We start from the raw sequence: 21,352 nt of genomic DNA on the forward strand, positions 1-21,352 counted from the left end.
GGCCTTCCTCAGGTCTCACGACCTTCAGGTGTTCCCCTACTTGGACGATTGGTTAGTGAAAGCACCTACGTCTCCTCTTGTGCTACAAGCCACTCAGCACACCATCTCCTTCCTCCACCTTCTGGGGTTCGAGATCAACTACCCCAAGTCGCATCTGCTTCCCACACAGCGACTTCAGTTTATTGGAGCCGTCCTCGACACCACTCTGATGAGGATGTTTCTCCCCTCAGACCGCCAATGGACCCTGCTCCACCTCTGCCACCAGGTGCTCCTTCATCGCTCCATTCCAGCTCGGCAAATGATGGTCCTCCTGGGCCACATGGCCTCGACGGTCCATGTGCTTCCCCTGGCGCGACTCCACCTCAGGACACCTCAATGGACGCTGGCCAACCAATGGTCACAGACCACGGATCCTCTTTCTCATCCCATCTCTGTGACATCGTCTCTTCAGCAATCTCTTCACTGGTGGTTGAACTCCTCCAATCTTTCCAGGGGTCTACTCTTTCATCTGCCCCTTCACTCCATGATCATAACCCCTTATGCGTGGGGAGCTCACCTAGGAGATCTTCGCACCCAGGGACTCTGGACCCCTCAGGAGCGTCAACATCACATCAATTTCCTGGAACTCAGAGCCATGTTCTATGCTCTCAAAGCCTTCCAGCACCTTCTCTACCCTCAGGTCCTTCTCCTGTGCACAGACAACCAGGTCGCCATGTACTACATAAACAAGCAAGGCGGCACTGGATCTCCCCTCCTCTGTCAGGAGGCCATCCGCATCTGGACCTGGGCCACGGCCCGCAGTCTCTTCCTCAAGGCTGTCTATATCCAGGGCGAACAGAACTCCCTGGCCGACAATCTCAGCCGCATCCTTCAACCTCACGAGTGGACTCTGGATCCCCCACGCTCCGCTCCATCTTTGCGCGCTGGGGCACTCCGCAGGTGGACCTCTTTGCAGCTCCTCACAACCATCAGCTGCCCCAGTTCTGTTCCAGACTCTTCTCTCCTCACCGTCTGGCCCCGGATGCATTCCTGCTCGACTGGACGGATCGGTTCCTCTATGCCTTTCCTCCACTACCTCTGATGTTGCGGACATTATCCAAACTCCGCAGGGACAGAGCCACCATGATTCTCAACGCTCCTCGGTGGCCTCGCCAACACTGGTTCTCCCTCCTGCTCCAGCTCAGCTCCAGGGAGCCCATTCCTCTTCCTGTATTTCCTACTCTACTTACACAGCAGCATCAGTCTCTACTACATCCCAATCTGTCCTCGCTCCACCTGACAGCTTGGTTTCTCTCAGGCTGACCTCTCCAGAGAATCTGTCTCAGCCTGTCCGTCGTATTTTGGATGCCTCCAGGAAACCGGCCACCCTCCAATGTTACCATCAGAAGTGGACCCGGTTCTCCTCTTGGTGTCTACTTCATCATCACGATCCCACCTCATTGGCGGTGGAAACTGTACTGGACTATTTGCTTTCTCTCTCCGACACTGGCCTCAAGTCTACCTCAATCAGAGTCCACCTCAGTGCCATCACTGCGTTTCATGAGCCTGTCCTCGGAAAACCTCTCACGGCTCATCCCCTGGTTTCCCGGTTCATGAGAGGCCTCTTCAATGTCAAACCACCGCTGAAGCCTCCTCCAGTCGTCTGGGACCTGAATGTGGTTCTCTCAGCCCTCATGAAACCTCCATTTGAGCCTCTTGCCACAACTTCACTCAAATTTCTGACATGGAAGGTGCGTTTCCTCATTGCCACCACCTCTGCCAGGAGGGTTAGTGAGCTGCATGCACTGGTTGCTGACCCACCTTTCACGGATTTTCACCATGACAAGGTGGTTCTGCGTACCCATCCTAAATTTCTTCCCAAGGTGGTCTCGGACTTCCACCTCAACCAGTCCATTGTATTGCCTGTCTTTTTCTCTAAACCCCACTCTCATCCTGGGGAACAGGCGTTGCACACGCTGGACTGTAAGCGTGCCCTGGCATACTACCTTGACCGTACCAGAGCTCACCGCACGTCACCTCAGCTCTTTCTGTCCTTCGACCCTAACCGTTTAGGTCGTCTTGTCTCTAAACGAACGCTTTCCAACTGGCTTGCTGCCTGCACTGGAAGGTGCTGTCACGGCCCACAGGGTCAGAGCTATGGCTGCTTCTGTGGCTTTCCTCTGCTCCACGCCCATCGAGGAGCTCTGCAAAGCTGCCACTTGGTCCTCAGTTCACACATTCACTACTCACTACTGTCTGGATGCCTTCTCCAGACGGGATGGGCACTTCGGCCAATCTGTGTTACAAAATTTATTTTCCTTATGGCCAACCATCCCTCCTCCCCCTCTGTTAGCTTGGAGGTCACCCATACGTTAAGAATATGCTGCCTGCTTGTCCTGGGATAAAGCACAGTTACTTACCGTAACAGGTGTTATCCAGGGACAGCAGGCAGATATTCTTACGTCCCACCCACCTCCCCGGGTTGGCTTCTTAGCTGGCTTATCTTAACTGGGGACCACGCTCTCCGTTGAGCGGGAAGGCACCCGCGCATGCGCGGTGCGGCCAACTAGAACTTTCTAGTTAAAAGTGTCCGTACCGGGGCTCCGTCGATGACGTCACCCATACGTTAAGAATATCTGCCTGCTGTCCCTGGATAACACCTGTTACGGTAAGTAACTGTGCTTTACCGTCTTGCCAGCTCCCTCCTCTGTCTTGCTGCAGCGTTTGTGCGGCCCCAGAAACATTTTTTTCGGCCAATGCAGCCCAGGGAAGCCAAAAGGTTGGACATCCTTGCTCTAAAAACATTTCAAGATCATCTTTCCAACCAAGTCCTCCTCGTTCAAATTTAGTACATCAAGTAACGATGTACTAAATAAGCAGGGAGGCACGGGCTCTCTTCCTCTATATCAGGAAGCTGAGCACATTTGGAATTGGGCAATTCCTCGCAACATATTTTTCAAAGCCATATATGTGCAAGGCAAGCAGAATGCCCTTGTCGACAAGCTCAGCAGATTTCACCGACCTTGAGTGGTCTCTCAACTCCACAGTCTTGCACCATATCTTCTCTCTTTGGTGGAATCGGATAGATCTTGCTTCTGCTCCAGACAATATTCATTTCATCATCTTGAAGCAGATGCTTTTCTTCTGATTTGGATGAAAAAGTTTTCTATGCGTTTCCACCAATCCCTCTCATTCTGGAGACTTTAGTCAATCTCAAGCAAGAGTCAGCCACCATGATCCTCAGTGCTATTAAGGCTTTCCATGCTTCTTTCAACAATAAACCTCTGGCTACTCATCTGCTTGTATCCCTGTTTATGAAAGGTCTTTTCAACTCTGAACTTACATTAAGCCCCCTCCAGTTGTTTGGGATCTTAATGTAGTTCTAGCCAGACTAATGAAGCTATCATTTGAACCACTGGCATCTATTCATCTTAAGTTTCTCACTTGGACTGCTAGACATGATGGACCTCTGGTCTGACCCAGCAGAGGCACTGCTTATGTTCTTCTTAATCTTTATCACTTCTGCTCATCGAGTGAGTGAACTTCAAGCATTGGTTTGTGACCCACCTTTTACAGTGTTTCATCATGACAAAGTGGTTCTCAGAACTTATCCGAAATTTCTTCCCAAAGTAGTCACGGAATTCCACCTGAATCAATCCATTGTGCTTCCAGTATTCTTCCCAAAGCCTCATTTTCATCCTGGAGAAACTGCTCTTCACATGTTGGCTTACTACATTCAAAGAACTATGCCACACAGGTCTTCATCTCAACTGTTTGTCTGCTTTGACCCTAACAGATTGGGCCTGCCTTTAACCAAACAAATTATTTCCTCATGGTTGGTGGCCTGCATCTCCTTTTGCTATGCTCAGGCTGGGCTATAGCTCCAAGGCCATATTACAGCACACAAAGTCCAAGCTATGGCAGCGTCAGTAGCTTTCTTACGTTCCACTCCCATTGATGATATTTACAAGTTAGCTACTTGGTCTTCAATTTACATCTCACTACTGTCTGGAATCCTATTCCAGACAAGATGGTTGTTTCGGCCAAGCAGTGTTAATTTATTTTCATCTTAATAGCCAACTCTCCCTCCATCCCATTTCAGTAAGCTAGGGAATCCTACATTTGAGAATAAGCTGCCTGCTTATCCTAGGATAAAGCAATTGCTTATCATAACAGGTGTTATCCGGGGACAGCAAGCAGATATTCTCACATCCCTCCCACCTCCTCTGGTTGGCTTCTTAGCTTGCTTACGGAACTGAGGAACCACGAGCTGACTTCTGGGCCGGAAGGTACTTGCGCATGCGCATTGTGGGCAGGCTTGAAGCTTCGCAAAGCTTAAAGTGCCGGAACATGTTTGGCACTGTTCATACCAGGCTCCTTGGATGTCGCCACCCATGTATGAGAATGTTTGCCTGCTGTCTTTTATGTCATCATTGTTTGCTGTACATGTATTTTTAAATTTGCAGGCTTCTCCTCTACTTCCAGGTGGCTGCTATAAAAGGTGAGGTAGGCGAAGCTGAATCTGAAACCAAAGGCGTGGCTGATGTCATTGTGGTAAGATGTTTAATTTCAGAACTTTTGGGCCCCAAGGTAGTAGTCTGTAGAATGTATATTAATGTTCTCCCTTGATCTTGTGCCAGTGTTCAGTGTCACAGAAATCAAAATACTCCCAAGGTTTTAGTGTGCTATTCTGTGTGTGTTTCCAGCTTGCATATATGGGGACTTCATGTGATCACTCCATGTCTAGCTCTTTATTTGCTTGGTGTTTCCACTTACTAATCTTAAGGCTATAAATCACTAAGGAGCTGACTTAGTTTTTTAAGATCTTGCTGTGCTTATTGGACTCTTTCAGCTTGTGGCTGCATGGAGAAGAGACCTATCTTATAGTTATAATGCTTACTGATTGATTGTACCTGTGTGCAGGATAACTCCAGCCCTGGGAGCTCACTCTCTTCCTATAACACAATTACTCAGAGCATGTTTGAGACCATGAAGCTGCAGGTGGCAAGCTTGGATTCCACAGCACCGAAGGTAAAGGTGAGAGTGAAAGCAATAGTTGTGTCCCACTGCTGAAGGTGATTCTGTGCTTTTCTAGCCTTGGAATGGTCTTTTTGTTCAGCAGGATGTTTTCAGTAAAGTGAAAAGCAACCGTTTCTAGCTCTTTCAGAAGTGTAAGACATGTGACATATAAGGTATAATTACCAGTACTTAGTCTGGAAGAAGCGAGGGTCTGATGTGATGGAAACTTAGGAACAGTCTTGTGAAGAAATAATGTTTCTATTTAGATGTACATTTCTTGATACATTCTTCAGTATAATGTGCTATTGAGAGTGGTACAGGATTGTTGTCAGAGGAGTCAGAGGATTGTGGAAAGAGTATAAGTCCTCCACTCTTATCCTCTCTCAGTAGTGGGCTTGAGATGTACAATATATTTCATTGCAGATGAGACTAGAAGAATGAATCCAATGTTCTAAGTCAGCTTACTAACGTGTTTCTATGAATGGCCCAGACCCATGGAGACCTGTCACTACTGTGGCGAGCCAACAATTTTTTTTTTCTTTTTTGAGTGCTGACTTTGTACTACTGTGCTAGCATTTCCAAGATTGCCTTTGCTCTGCTAAGTCTAGGGGGCAGTTTGCTGCTGTAGTGATGCTCTCTCTTTTGCGTCAATGCTACTGCTTCTAGTGTAGAAGCCAAACGCAGATGTGACCATCTTTTCCCACTGCAGCCCTTGTTTTCTTCTCGGGGTAGAGGCCTACCAGTGTTGTGGTAGCTCTACTGTAGCCTCCATTATTTCCAATGTTAGGCCTCCACTGATTGCGAGATTCACTGGAGAGAGAAAAAGCAGCTCTGCTACTGTCGCTTCAACTACTGGCTTGCTAGCTTTTGTTTTGTTATAAATCAGTCTACAGATATATTCTCCCTCTACCTAGCTGACAAAGCAAATGAACCATTTATACAGAAAGGAGATCTCTGCATGAATTTTGATCTGAATCCATCTAGTGGAGAGGAGATCAGCCCAAGGTCTGAGCTATTTTTAGTGGAATACTGTAGAAGTGAATTTATTTTATGTTGCATATGTGCTGTGGATGTAGTGGTTTCTGTGATTCTGAACTTTGTAGGGGATGGGCAAGAATGCAGATCTGTAGCATAGCATCAGTCTTGCCTGCTTGATTTTGAACCATGCGTAGGCTGCATGGGGACTTTAGAAATGTTTAGCTGCCAGTTAAAAAGGCATAAAAGAACAGGGGAAATAAAATCACAAAACTCAAAAGAGCAAAACCAAAGTGGAATTGTCCAATCAGAATGGTGCACAAACAAAGTGTCTTTCAACTCATCTGATAGATCCAAATGCCTTTATTCATCCAAAGTTGTGCAAATTCATACAGTGACTCAATGTATGAATTTGCACAACTTTGGATGAATAAAGGCATTTGGATCTATCAGATGAGTTGAAAGACACTTTGTTTGTGCACCATTCTGATTGGACAATTCCACTTTGGTTTTGCTCTCTAGCTGCCAGTTAAATCCAGGAAGAGAGTAAGTAAGGGATGGAAAGGAGTGGCTCTTGCAGGTAAGGTTTAAACCTCCCCCCCAACTCAATTGAGCCGTTTTTATTCTCTTGTTGCAGACTTCTGAAGCAGGGACTGAATTCTTGCAACTGCTAAAGGAACGGAAAGAACAGCTAGAGGAAGATTTGAAGAAATTCAGAGAAAGCAATGAAAAGCTCCTTCAAGAAAAACAGGATCTGTTGACTCTAAACCAGGAACTACAGGCTAGGGTGGCCTCTGCTGTGCAAATTGAGGAGCACCAGCAAAACTGCCAGGTAATGTGCCAAGCAGCTGTGATACAAAACTGAGAGGAAATTTCAGTATTTAAGAGAAGTTGGTTTTTCACTTTTTTGCTGGATTTTGCTAGTTCATTTTTTAGGTGCTGTTTTCATGGCTAATATTTGTTACCTTTGCTGAGACATCAAGTAGAAGGGAAAGGATTGTATTCCCAAAGGCTTTTTGAAGGTCTATGTTTTGAGGATTACAAGGTCACAAACAGCCATGGAATTGATTGATTTCTCCTTCCAAGAACAACTGTGTGATGCAAGGGACTTGGAAGAGAAATCACATCAGATTACATCATTCAGTTCTGCTGTGGAACTGGCAGGGCACAGTTCCATTCATTAGGACATAAGCATGCCATTTCTAGTGTGAAACTGCACGGGGTGCTGGACACTATAGCATTACCTACTTTGCTAATCTGTATCAGTACATGGAAAGTTTCCAAGTTCATTCATACTATACAGAATAATGGGTAATAGTGGCACAAACCTCCAGGCTGTAAAATCTAATGGCCACCCGGATGGTCTCGGGACTCAAGGATCTCCCGTACGAGGAACGGCTGGATAAGTTGCAGCTATACTCACTCGAGGAACGCAGAGAGAGGGGGTGACATGATCGAGACGTTCAAGTATCTCACGGGCCGCATCGAGGTGGAAGAAGATATCTTCTTTTTCAAGGATCCCGCGGCAACAAGGGGGCATCCGTGGAAAATCAGGGGTGGAAAACTGCACGGGGACACCAGGAAATTCTTTTTCACTGAAAAGGTGGTTGATCGCTGGAATAGTCTTCCACTTCAGGTTATTGAGGCCAGCAGCGTGCCTGATTTTAAGGCCAAATGGGATAGATACGTGGGATCTATTCACAGAGAAAGGTAGGGGAAGGTCATTGGGGTGGGCAGACTAGATGGGCCGTGGCCCTTATCTGCCGTCTATTTCTATGTTTCTATGTTCTTATAATTGGTTATTCTTAAATAATTTGATCACTTTTCTAGTATGTAGGAACCAGGCTTGAAACTCAGTTTCTGGGAAATGACAGCTCCTTGCTTTGTGTGCTTGATAGGAAAATGGGGCTCCAGTGGAGAGGCTGTTGGAGAAGGAAGCTTTACAAGGAGCAGGAGACAGGTGAGATGTGCTCTACACTATCAGTACAGATTCAGAACTCCCTTATTTAACTGCTCTGTTATTATACAGCTGTTTGGTTTTAAAAAGAGACTTATCCAAAAACTGTCCTACATTTCCCAGGTTAAGGCATTGCTGGTCATCAAAGCTCCACACGACTCAAAGCATATTCCTAGAGGTTCTTTTCTTGCAGTGTTTCACTTGTTCTGCCCTTTTTCCCTTATAGTTGGTGATTCCTTTGCTGAAACTGAACCACCAGTTCAGGAAAGTAAAATGTATGCCTTACAAAACAGGTCAAGAGGGAAACTGGATGCAAAACAGACAATGGGGAAAATGCAAAACCAGTGCTGAAAAAGTTTGTAAATGTTCCATTTTCGATTTATTGGCAGTGATTTTGCAATATGCCAGCTGCGATGTATGTGTGTGGGGGGAGTCTGCATCTTAAATGGTAAAAAAAACAATCCTCCAGGTATCCTTAGGCAGATTTAAGACTCTACTTCCCCTCTCTCTCTCTCATCAGATGGGAACCTGAAGGAATGTTACACCAAGGAAAAACCTTCCTGTTAAGTCAAAGGACCAGTGGAAATTTCATATGGAAAATATTACAGACATTACAGAAAATATTCCCCTCACTAGCAGATCATCTTCTTTTCATTCCAGCTCTAGGAAAGTGGACACGGAGGAGAGAGAACTGAATAAGAAGTTGAAGGAGTCAGAGGACAGGTATATTTTCACTGATTTCCAATGCTTTGTATCTACTTCAGGTTCCTGCCTGGGCTGTCAGCATTCCTAATCTTTAGGTAATACATTGCAGGCCACTGAGATACTACTTTTGTGGCTGGAGATCTAGTTGGTAGAGTACTTTGGAAGCAGTCTTCACACCTCATAGAAGTGTTGACATATCTCTTTTATATTCCAGTACTAGAAAACCAGTAGAAAAAAAATAAGCGATTGAAGAAAATCACTAAGTACCAATATTGCATTTTTATACTTGTCTTGAATAACAGTTTTTCTCCACTCTGTCCTGGAGTATCCCATTGTCAGTCAGGTTTTTAGGATATCCACAATGAATATGCAAGAAAGAAATTTTCATATAATGGAGGCAGTGTATGCAAATCAAGTTATGCGTATTCATTGTGGATATCCTAAAAACCTGACTGGCAAGGGAGTACTCAGTTGCGAAACACTGTTCTATAACACTTAATAAATAATGATGAAGATGAAAGCTATACCAATGTCAGACACTGTGTATAGGCTCTGAAGGACTGAGAATGCAAATACTATAATCAGCTTGTGATTAGTGATCAGTTGTCATTTTGCCTTCAACAGGCTTGTTTTCAGGCACTGTTCACATTGCTGCAGCTTTGAATTTTCAGGCACATTTTATCAACACACCCTCTAGATCCACAACAATGGAAGGGTCCCAGGGTGATATTCAATCTCGTATCATTCTGAGGTCTTCTGACCCTTTCAACCTTTAGCCTACAGAAAGAGAATACCAAAGTATCTCAGTTTTTCAGTTGCTGCAAAGAATGAAGGACCAAGGGTCTGCATATTCTAGATCAGCAATGGCAACATGGCTTTGCTTTACTTGTTTTCCTCCATGGCTAGTGTTGGGCTGACTTCTTCAGAAGATTGCCTCTCATCTGGACCTGGTGGTCCTAGTAGCTCGGGATTGGTCCAGAAAATGGTGATAATCAGACCTGGTGTGACTCCAAATGGATCAGGTGCCTCTTCTTTCCTAATACAAAGGAATATCCAAGGGGCTCATCCTCATCAACGATCCATCCCCCTTTGGTCTTACAGCATCATTCTTGAAAGACTAAGACGTAAGGGGAAAGTCATTACCATCTTGCTGTAAACAAATAACAGATAACAGATGCTAGAATTTGGTAACAGATACTAGAATTTGCAGAGTTTTTGAGGTTTGGTGTTCAGAGAGCTCTTTATCCTTTCAGCTCCTTTATTGCTCATAGCTTAGATGTTTTTCAGGACGGCCTTAGGGGGTTGGCTCTTGATATATTGAAGGCCCATTTTGTGGCCGTTTGGAAAACTATTCCTTACTTGTGCACCCTGATATAGTTCCTCAAAGGAGTCCTCAGAAGAGTCAACGGGCTTAATCCTTGACATATGAACCATTTGTCCAGAGTGGAATCTAAATCTAGTCCTTGAATCCTTACAGTATGAGCCATTTGAGTCTTTCAAGAAGGCTACTCTTAAGGATCTCATCTTGAAATTGGTTGTTTTAGTAACATAGTAGATGACGGCAGATAAAGACCCGAATGGTCCATCCAGTCTGCCCAACCTGATTCAATTTAATTTTTAAATTTTTTCTTCTTAGCTATTTCTGGGCAAGAATCCAAAGCTCTACCCGGTACTGTACTTGGGTTCCTACTACCGAAATCTCCATTAAAACCTACTCCAGCCCATCTACACCCTCCCAGCCATTGAAGCCCTCCCCAGCCCATCCTCCACCAAATGGCCATATACAGACACAGACCGTGCAAGTCTGCCCAGTACTGGCCTTAGTTCAATTTTTAATATTATTTTCTGATTCTAGATCCTCTGTGTTCATCTCATGCTTCTTTGAACTCAGTCACAGTTTTACTCTCCACCACCTCTCTCGGGAGCTCATTCCAGGCATCCACCACCCTCTCCGTAAAGTAGAATTTCCTAACATTGCCTTTGAATCTACCACCCCTCAACCTCAAATTATGTCCTCTGGTTTTACCATTTTCCTTTCTTTGGAAAAGATTATGTTCTACGTTAATACCCTTCAAGTATTTGAACGTCTGAATCATATCTCCCCTGTCTCTCCTTTCCTCTAGGGTATACATATTCAGGGCTTCCAGTCTCTCCTCATACGTCTTCTGGTGCAAGCCTCCTATCATTTTCGTTGCCCTCCTCTGGACCGCTTCAAATCTTCTTACGTCCTTCGCCAGATACAGTCTCCAAAACTGAACACAACACTCCAAGTGGGGCCTTACCAATGACCTGTACAGGGGCATCAATACCTTCTTCCTTCTACTGGCTACGCCTCTCTATATACAGCCCAGCATCCTTCTGGCAGCAGCCACTGCCTTGTCACACTGTTTTTTCGCCTTTAGATCTTCGGACACTATCACCCCAAGGTCCCTCTCCCCGTCTGTGCATATCAGCTTCTCTCCTCCTATCATATACGGTTCCTTCTGATTATTAATCCCCAAATGCATTACTCTGCATTTCTTTGCATTGAATTTTAGTTGCCAGATATTAGACCATTCCTCTAACTTTTGCAGACCCTTTTTCATATTTTCCACTCCCTCTTTGGTGTCTACTCTGTTACAAATCTTGGTATCATCTGCAAAAAGGCACACTTTTCCTTCTAACCCTTCAGCAATGTCACTCACAAACATATTGAACAGGATTGGCCCCAGCACCGAACCCTGAGGGACTCCACTACTCACCTTTCCTTCCTCTGAGCGACTTCCATTAACCACCACCCTCTGGCGTCTGTCCGACAGCCAGTTTCTACCCAGTTCACCACTTTGGGTCCTAACTTCAGCCCTTGAAGTTTGTTCAACAGCCTCCTATGAGGAACTGTATCAAAGGCTTTGCTGAAATCTAAGTAAATTACATCTAGCATATGTCCTCGATCCAGCTCTCTGGTCACTCAATCAAAAAATTCAATCGGGTTCGTTTGGCACAATTTACCTTTTGTAAAGCCATGTTGCCTCGGATCCTGTAACCCATTAGATTAAAGGAAGTACACTATCCTTTCTTTCAGCAACACTTCCATTATTTTTCCAACAACTGAAGTGAGGCTCACCGGCCTGTAGTTTCCTGCTTCATCCCTGTGACCACTTTTATGAATAGAGACCACATCCGCTCTCCTCGAATCCCCAGGAATCACTCCCGTCTCCAGAGATTTGTTGAATAAGTCTTTAATAGGACTCGCCAGAACCTCTCTGAGCTCCCTTAGTATCCTGGGATGGATCCCGTCTGGTCCCATCACTTTGTCCACCTTCAGTTTTTCAAGTTGCTCATAAACACTCTCCTCCTTGAACGGCACAGAATCTACTCCATTTTCTCATGTAACTTTGTGCCAGACAATCTCGGTCCTTCTCCAGGATTTTCTTCTGTGAACACAGAACAGAAGTATTTGTTTAGCACATTTGCTTTTTCCTCATCACTCTCCACATATCGGTTTCCAGCATCTTTTAGTTTAGCAATTCCATTTTTCATCTTCCTCCTTTCACTAATATATCTGAAAAAATTTTTGTCTTCCTTTTTTACATTTTTAGCCATTTGTTCTTCTGCCTGTGCTTTCGCCAGACGTAGCCCTCTCTTGGCTTCTTTCAGTTTCACCCTGTAGTCCTTTCTGCACTCCTCTTCTTGGGTTTTTTTAATACTTCACGAACGCCAACTCTTTCGCCTTGCTTTTCTCCGCCACTAGTTTGGAAAACCATATCGGCTACCTTTTTCTCTTGTTTTTATTGATTTTCTTCATATAAAGATACGTAGCCATTTTTATCGCTCCTTTCAGCTTAGACCACTGTCTTTCCACTTCTCTTATGTCCTCCCATCCTAACAGCTCTTTCTTCAGGTACTCTCCCATTGCATTAAAGTCCGTATGTTTGAAATCTAGGACTTTAAGTAACATGCGGCCGCTCTCCACATTAGCCGTTATATCAAACCAAACCGTTTGATGATCGCTACTTCCCAGGTGAGCACCCACTCGAACATTAGAGATACTCTCTCTCCATTTGTGAGGACCAGATTCAATATCACTTTTTCCCTTGTGGGTTCCGTCACCATTTGAGCAGAGCCTCTTGAAAGGCATCCACAATCTCCCTACTTCTTTCCGATTCCGCTGACGGAACATTCCAGTCCGCATCTGGCAGGTTGAAATCTCCCAACAGCAGAACCTCCTCTTTCCTTCCAAACCTTTGGATATCCACAATCAGATCCTTATCAATTTGCTGCGATTGAGTCGGCGGGCTGTAGACTACACCCATGTAGATAGAAGTTCCATCTTCTCTTTTCAGAGCGATCCATATCACTTCTTCCTTTTCTCAGGTCCCTTGCATTTCGGTCGCTTGGATATTGATCTTTACATAGAGAGCTACTCCTCCACCTTTTTGACCATCTCTGTCCTTCCTAAAAAGATTATATCCCGATATGTTTGCATCCCATCCATGGGATTCACGTCTCTGTGATAGCGACAATATCTAGATCTGCCTCTAACATCAAGGGTTGCAGATCATGAACTTTGTTGCTTAGACTGCGAGCATTTGTGGTCATCGCTTTCCAGCTATTTTTCAGCGGTAATCTCCTTTTTTGTATGGATTTTTGTTTTGTTTCACTTTCTGTTGCAATACTAAGAAATGAGTTTCTGATATTGTTTATGTTACAATCTTTACTACTATCACATCTTTTCTTTTGCCGGAGGTGGTCTCTATAATTGTCCTTCATACATACACCACCTCCACCTTCTAGTTTAAATGCCTAGAAACATATTGTCTAAATTTCTCTGCAAGGTTTCTTTTTCCTGCTGTAGTAATATGTAGCCCATCAGTGCAATATAACTTCTTGTCCTTCCATGTATTTCCCCATCCTCCTATGTACCTGAAGCCTTCTTGATGACACCAGGCTCTGAGCCATCTATTAAAGTCCTCTGTGTTTTTCATTCTTTGCTCTCCCTTTCCATATGCAGGCAGTATTTCAGAAAAAGCTAAAGTCTTTACAAAAGGTTTCAAGCCCTCACCAAGCTCCCGAAAAGCTTTCTGTGCTGCAAGTGTGGAGTTGTTGGCCAGGTCATTTGTTCCCAGATGGATAACAACATCAGTGTTAAAATCCTTAGTTTCTTCCTTAATTATAGTCAGTATTTGCCTGGAACTCCTGGTAGCTGAGGATCCTGGAAGACATTTCACTATTTTGGTCTCCTCGCCCTGTGTTCCAAGGTTAATGCCTCTGATGATGGAATCCCCCAACAGTAATAGTTTTCTGTTTTGGGCTTTTTTTATTTGTGCTTAGGGTGTGCTTGTTCTCTTGAGTTACCTTCATTGGTTCCAGTCCCACCTCCCTTCTGTTTTCTTGAGTATTGCAGTGCACTAGTGGAGTGAAGGAATTCTGTAGAGGTAATATTAGTGAAGGTGGATGTTTCTGTCTTACATGTCGCAGTCTTCCTGAGCCTACTGTGACCCATTTATTCCTGGGCTGTTTTATTCTTTGAGGTAGAGGTGGTAAGTAGGTATGATTTTGTGGAGTGATGGAAGCTGCTAAGTAACTATTGCATCAGCAAAGTAACTATTGCATCAGCTAAGTAACTATTGCATCAGCCTGTAGCTCTAAAACCCCTATTTGATTTTCTCTCTTTTTTTTTTTTTTTTCCAATTCTGTATTCATCTTACATCAAATACACAATATTATATCAATTGAACTTATACACATCACTTTAATTTCTTTCTATTATCATTTTAAAAACATAAATTTACTCCCTCCACCACCCACCCTTCCCACAGATATTGTAATCAAAAATATCATATAAACATTACATTCATAATTATTGATTAAACCTTTAATATAACTATATACCACCCCTTCCCCTAATTATAAATGTACTTTTAGTGTAAAAAGGCATCTAATCATTACAATAAATTATTAATGGCCCCCTAATCTTTTAAAAATTATTATAATTTCCTTTTTGTATGGCAATTGTTCTTTCCATTTTGTATATATGGCACAATGAATTCCACCAGAAGGTGTAATTAAGTCTAGTATAATTTTTCCAATTCTTGGTGATATGTCATTATCAATAAAAGTTTGTTATTGCTTGATGAAATTTGACTTTTTATTCTCATTGATGTCCCGAATAGAATTGTATCATATGATAGAGCTAATGTTCTCTAATAAACAATTAATTTGAGACCAAATTGATTTCCAAAAAACCATGATTTTCTTCTAAGGGTCCTTTTTTCATTTTACTAAATCCAGAGTTTCTTTTTATTTTATATTCTTTATTCATTTTCAAATCTTGCAACAAGTGTACAATATTCAATCAATTAATTCGTACAAAATCACTTGACATTCTTAACATTATTATTATTAAATGCATATAAAAGAGACCCCACCCACACCCAACCCATTCATTAGGAACAAACCCATTAAAATACAAGACATACCTCCCCAATCCCACACTAAAAATATTCCTATGTAATAAAAGGGTGTCCAAGGTGTCTAATCATTAAAATATGTAATCAATGGCCCCCAAATCTTTTTAAAACTATTGTAATGACCTTGCTGTATAGCAAGCATTCTCTCCATTTTATAAATATGACACACTGAATTCCACCAAAAGGTATAATTAAGTTTAGTATAATCCTTCCAGTTTCCAGTAATATGTTGAATGGCAACCCCTGTCAATATAAGCAAAAGCTTATTTTTATTTGTTGAAATTTGACTCTTGAATCTCATAGATGTACCAAATAAAATAGTATCATATGAAAGGGCAACATGATTTTCTAACATTGAATTAATTTGGGGCCAAATTAACTTCCAAAAGGCATTGACAAAGGGACAGAAAAAAAGTAAATGATCTAGAGTCCCAGCATCTAAATTACAATGCCAGCATCTATTAGACCTAGAGCTGTTCAACTTTTGTAAGCGAACTGGGGGTCCAAAAAGCTCTGTGTAACAAAAAGAACCAAGTTTGTCTCATAGGTGCTGACCTTGTAATTTTTAATCTCCAAGACCAAAGTTGTGGCCATTGAGAAGCAGAAATTTGGTGCTTGATCTCAATGCTCCAAATATCCCTAAGACCAGTTTTTTTTTTTTTATTCAAATATCCATACAACAATTTATACCACTGTGCAAACAGTTAAATCCAGAGTTTCTATCAGACTATGCCCTCCTTCCAAAAGTGGTTTCTCTCTTTTCATCTCAATCAAGCAGTTATGAGAAAAGTCTGTTTATTTATAGCATTTATAATCCATCTATTACCTAGGCAAAGAACAATAGAAGGGATATTCTAGTGCTTCAGACACTCTAGTCCTGACAGGGCTGTGGAGTCGGAGTCGAGGAGTTGGAGACAATTTTGGGTATCTGGAGTCGAAGGATTTATCTACTGTCTCCACGGCCCTGGTTCCTGAACCTGTGGGTAGTCAAAACTCCTCTCGTGAGAACTCTTATAGAGAGCCTCATTAGCATTCTTTTGCTCTGCCTCTCATCCCTTTGGGCTGTGCTCCAGTTTCTCAGTTGTCTCTCTTCAAGTGAGATGGTAGGAGCCAGTCTTTCCTACTCATTTATTTTTCAATTATATTTGTTTTTTTGGACTATTAGCGAGGCTTTTCAGTGCTGCAGAGAATCCCACTCTCAGGACAGCTCTGGCTGCAGCAAAGCAAAGACTCTGAGGTAGAGGGTCTGCTTCCAAGGGGCAGATTGCTTTGCAGTGCACCCACTTGGATAGCCTGCACTACCAATTCGGGAGCTCTGGGACCATTCCCTTGGGAGCAAGGCTCGCCCCAGGTTCGTTCACAGTGGGCTTCAGCTCAGGCTGAGTGGCTCCATGGCGGTTTTCCCAGGATCGGGGCCGACTGCTTTCCTCCTCCCGTTTGTGTGCGTGTGATCCGGTGGGGGTTGAGGTCTCCGACTGGTTCGTTGGACCTGAGAGGCAGTCATAAGACACAAGCAGTCCAAATTCCAGGCTTGTTAAGGCAGAGATTCTCCTTGTAAGCTGTTTGCAGCTTCCACTCTTGGTAGCTCCCAACACATGGCGTGGCACAGTGAGTAACAGCCTGACAAACAGGTTGACAGCCTGGCAAACAAAATCAGTGGGGGAAAAGGTTCTTTAAAATTTATTTTTTGGGGGGTTCTGGGGTTAGAGTTAGGTAATCACAGTAAAACACTTAAGTAACAAAGAAGGTGGTGTATGTGATTAACTGGCAACAATCCAAAACTGTAAAGAATCCCACCGTAGAGTGTCTAATATAGATGAGGAGGATAAAGAGTCTCAGAAACTTGCTTGATTTAGGACACTAATGTGTAATATCTCTTTTCAAAATTCATGATCAATTAGATTTTTTTGATTCCTTCTGGTTTGTTTATTAATTAATCTTTTGTAAACACATTGAACTCCATGGTTATGCGGTATAGAAGCCTAATTTTATGTTATGTTTTATTATATAATATGTGCTATAGAATCATATGAGGATAAAAATAGAATCTAAACATTACTACTACCGTATTTTCACGCATATAATGCGCGCGTTATACGCGTTTTTACCTACCGCGCATACCCCTCGCGCGTTATACGCGTGAGCGCGGTATACAAATTTTTTTTTACATAGTTCCCACCCCGCCCGACGCCCGATTCACCCCCCCCAGCAGGACCGCTCGCACCCCCACCCCGAACGACCGCTCGCACGTGCTCCCACCCGCACCCGCATCCACGATCGGAGCAAGAGGGAGCCCAAGCCCTCTTGCCCGGCCGACTCCCCAACTCCCCGACAATATCGGGCCAGGAGGGAGCCCAAACCCTCCTGGCCACGGCGACCCCCTACCCCCACCCCGCACTACATTACGGGCAGGAGGGATCCCAGGCCCTCCTGCCCTCGACGCAAACCCCCCTCCCTCCAACGACCGCCCCCCCCCCCAAGAACCTCCGACCGCCCCCCCAGCCGACCCGCGACCCCCCTGGCCGATCCCCATGACACCCCCACCCCCCTTCCCCGTACCTTTGGTAGTTGGCCGGACAGACGGGAGCCAAACCCGCCTGTCCGGCAGGCAGCCAACGACGGAATGAGGCCGGATTGGCCCATCCGTCCCAAAGCTCCGCCTACTGGTGGGGCCTAAGGCGCGTGGGCCAATCAGAATAGGCCCTGGAGCCTTAGGTCCCACCTGGGGGCGCGGCCTGAGGCACATGGGCCCAACCCGACTATGTGGCTTGGTGTCCCAAGAAATCCGCCTGAAAGCATAAGAACTCCAGACTGTACTGATTATTGAGATTTTTCCATTCAGGGAATCCCTCCTGAATAGCCTGCTTCAGTTGCAACTATCTAAAACTTTGTGATTTATTAACACCATATTTATGTTGCAACTGTGAAAAATCAAGTAGTTTACCGTTTGAAATAACATCATTTAAAGTCCGTATACCTGCAATAATCCAATGCTTCCAAACGATTTTAAATCTGCCAATTTGAATCTTGGAGTTTATCCATATAGATTGATTTGTTGATTTATTTATTGGGTTAGGTGTTACATTACTAACATATCACAATGATTTCCTTGTATCCATCAATATTCTGTTCTCTTTATATTTCCTAGGCATCTTGATACTGAGAACATGAGATAAATTTAGAGGCAACAAGAGTCGCCATTCCAAATACAACCAATCCGGGGTATTTTCCATGAGCTCTGGGAGGACCCAGTACATACCCTGGCATAAAATATAGGCTTGATGATACCTATAAAAGTTTGGAAAATTTATCCCACCTTCCGCAATTGGTTTTTGTAAAGATACTAAAGCAATTCTAGGCATTTTACCCAGCCAAACAAATTTTGTAAGAATACCATTTAGCTTTTTATAAAAGGACCCTTGAAAAAAAACGGGTATAATAATAATAATAACAGCTTATATATCACAATACCGTGAAGTTCTATGCGGTTTACAAAGATTAAGCAAAGGTACAAATTGATTGACTTTAAGAGGGGAGGAAGAAAGAGGGTTAATAGGACAGGAAATCCATTTTTGAGGAGAGAGTGATCAATAGAACAAGTTAATCGCTATAGAGGGGAGAGAGAAGAGAGGATCAGTTGTCTAGATACTTTAGGAACAGGTGTGTTTTCAGACGTTTCCTAAATTCCTCATAAGTAGTGGGCGAAAGCAATTGTTCTAGGTCTTTACCCCATGATGCTGCTTGGTGTGAGAGAAGATGTTCATGGTGTTTTTTCAGTTTACAACCTCTCACTGGGGGGGAAACGAAGTTGGAATGTGAGCTTCTCTTGTGTCTGTTGGCTGAGAAGACGAAAAGGTCAGTTATATATTTAGGGGCAAGTCCGTGTAGTGCTTTGAAGCAGAAGCAGGCAAATTTAAACTTTATGCGCGCCTCCATTGGCAGCTAATGCAGCTGCCGGTATCATACCCACAGGCAATATCATCATTTTAATAGTTTGGACTCTCCCCCACCAAGAAAGATGTAAAGGATTCCATTGTTCATACATTTCTGTTACTTTTTATAATAAAAATTTTTCATTACATTTGTATGTTTAGATTATAATGATAAGATATGCAAGTGCTCTGATTAATTGTGTTTATTATGATTGTTGTACACTTGATGAAAGTTTTAAAAATGAATAAAGAATTATTTAAAAAAAAAATTTTCATTCTCTTTCATTGTGTCTTCTAGTGTATTTTTATTCTAATACCTAAATACTTTAATCCATCTTCTTTCATACAAATGAGAATGAATCAAATAAGCCTTTAGTACAATTCACATTAAGTGGAAGAATTTCTGACTTACTCCAATTTATCTTATATCCTGAAATTTTTCCAAATTTCTCTATCAACTCTAGCAAGCATGGAATTGTAGTTTCTGGATTTCTCAAATAAAGCAGTATATCATCTGCATATGCAGAAACTTTATATTCCCAATCTGTACGGGGAATACCCTATATCCCCCTTTGCTTGTTGAATGGCTAATAAGAAGGGTTCTAATACAATATCAAAAAGCAAAGGAGATAATGGACAGCCTTGTCTAACCCCCCTCTGCAAATTAAAATGCTCTGATAAATTATTATTAATATATAATCTTGCAGCAGGGGAGCTATACAACATCTGAATCATTTGTATAGGGGCAAGTTCTGATTGAGCCAGTAGCCCAAAGGAGCAAAACAAATACTGCTGGATGAGTATTACGTTTCAAAAATTCATTGTATTTGTGCTGAGAACTTTGCATTAGAGAATGACACGGTGGCGGTTTACCCGCGGCCACCGCATTTAGCCGCGGGTAACCCGCCAAAACGGGGAACGAAAACTAGCAGTCGCTGCGGGGACGGGGACAAGGCCATTCACCGCCCCGTGGAGCGGTGAATGGTCTTGTCCCCGCAGTGAGGCATGAAGGATTGCGCGGTCCCCGAAGCCCACACCCGCCTGCCCAATCAATCATAGTGATTAGCCAGCTCTCTCCCTTCTCCTCACCTTAGTTTGTAGGTTTTCTTTTTCGGCGACCCGCACGCTATCAAAGAGCCGCGCACCCGCTGCTGCTCAGTTTCGATCTTCTGCTCTGATGCAACCGGAAACAGGAAGTTGCAGCAGAGCAGAAGATTGAACACTGAGCAGCCGCGCTTGCGCGGCTCTTTGGGAAAGCGTGCAGGTCGCCGAAAAAGAAAGCCTGCAAATTAAGGTGAGGAGAAGAGAGAGAGCTGGCTAATCACTATGATCGATTGGGCAGGCGGGTGGGGGCTCTTTGGGAAAGTGTGCAGGTCGCCGAAAAAGAAAGCCTGCAAACTAAGGTGAGGAGAAGGGAGAGAGCTGGCTAATCACTACGATCGATTGGGCAGGCGGGTGAGGGCTGCGAGGACCGTGCGATCGCCCGTGTTCCCGGTTCAAACTGGAAGGAGGGAGTGAAAGGGAAAAGGATTCTGGGCTAAGGGGATGAAAACGGAAAGAAAAACCCACAGGAAAGAAAGGGAAGGACAGGCAGGTGAGCCAGATGCTAGAAGCAGGGGGGGAGGGGAAGAAAGAGGGAAAAAAGCTAGATGGGGTTGAAAAGAAGAGACACACTGGTATGGAAGAGGAAGATAGGGGAAATCTGGCCACAGGAAGGTAACAAAAAGAGGGGAAATTATGTGCATGGGGCATAGGGACAGAGACATAAAGGGGACATGCCATGGGGATGGTATATGGAATAGAAATCAGTAATGTAATGTAATGTAATGTATATGGACACGGGGGGGGGGGAGGGGCAATGGCAGATACATAGGGGAGATATTAGAAATGGGGAAAATAGGAGCACAGAAGTGAGATGGTTTGTGGGGATGGGACAGGGACAGAGCTCGCAGGCTCCAGTGGCTTGCACAAATTACATTGTAACGTGCCATGAAAATAAGAGGGAGGAAGGTAGATAGATAGGCCACACGAGAGGAGCTGAAGGGTGGTAGAAAGGAACAGATGGTAAAGGAGGGAGGGAAGGGTGGTGGTGGAAAGGAATAGGACAGACATTGAAGGAGGGTGGAGAGGAACAGACCCTGAAGAGAAATGTGGAAGACAGAATGGGAAGAAGACAGATGCCAGACTATGGGGGAACGGAGGGAAGAAGATGGGTGCTAGACCAATTGGGTGGGAGGGTGAAGGTAGAGGCACAGTAACAGCAAATGGAAGACGCAGAGAGAAGATACACAGTGGATAGAAGGAATTGAATGAGAAGATGTGGAAAGCAGAAACCA

General features: G+C 43.9%; 1 protein-coding gene across 8 annotated transcripts in view; it reads left to right on the top strand.

Annotated features, from left to right (window-relative positions):
• IKBKG (inhibitor of nuclear factor kappa B kinase regulatory subunit gamma) overlaps nt 1–21,352 on the top strand; it is an 83,943-nt gene that overhangs the window by 28,570 nt on the left and 34,021 nt on the right. For 6 of the 8 annotated variants that reach the window (XM_033920226.1, XM_033920235.1, XM_033920216.1 and 3 more), the window contains 5 exons: nt 4,465–4,533; nt 4,903–5,016; nt 6,611–6,805; nt 7,872–7,933; nt 8,591–8,653. In XM_033920226.1, coding sequence (XP_033776117.1) covers nt 4,465–4,533; nt 4,903–5,016; nt 6,611–6,805; nt 7,872–7,933; nt 8,591–8,653 — 503 coding nt within the window. The remainder of the gene's footprint in view (nt 1–4,464; nt 4,534–4,902; nt 5,017–6,610; nt 6,806–7,871; nt 7,934–8,590; nt 8,654–21,352) is intronic. The other 2 variants (XM_033920265.1, XM_033920274.1) reach the window with 2 other exon arrangements.

This window comes from Geotrypetes seraphini, chromosome 1 (assembly GCF_902459505.1).
Source record: "Geotrypetes seraphini chromosome 1, aGeoSer1.1, whole genome shotgun sequence".
NCBI lineage: Eukaryota > Metazoa > Chordata > Amphibia > Gymnophiona > Dermophiidae > Geotrypetes > Geotrypetes seraphini.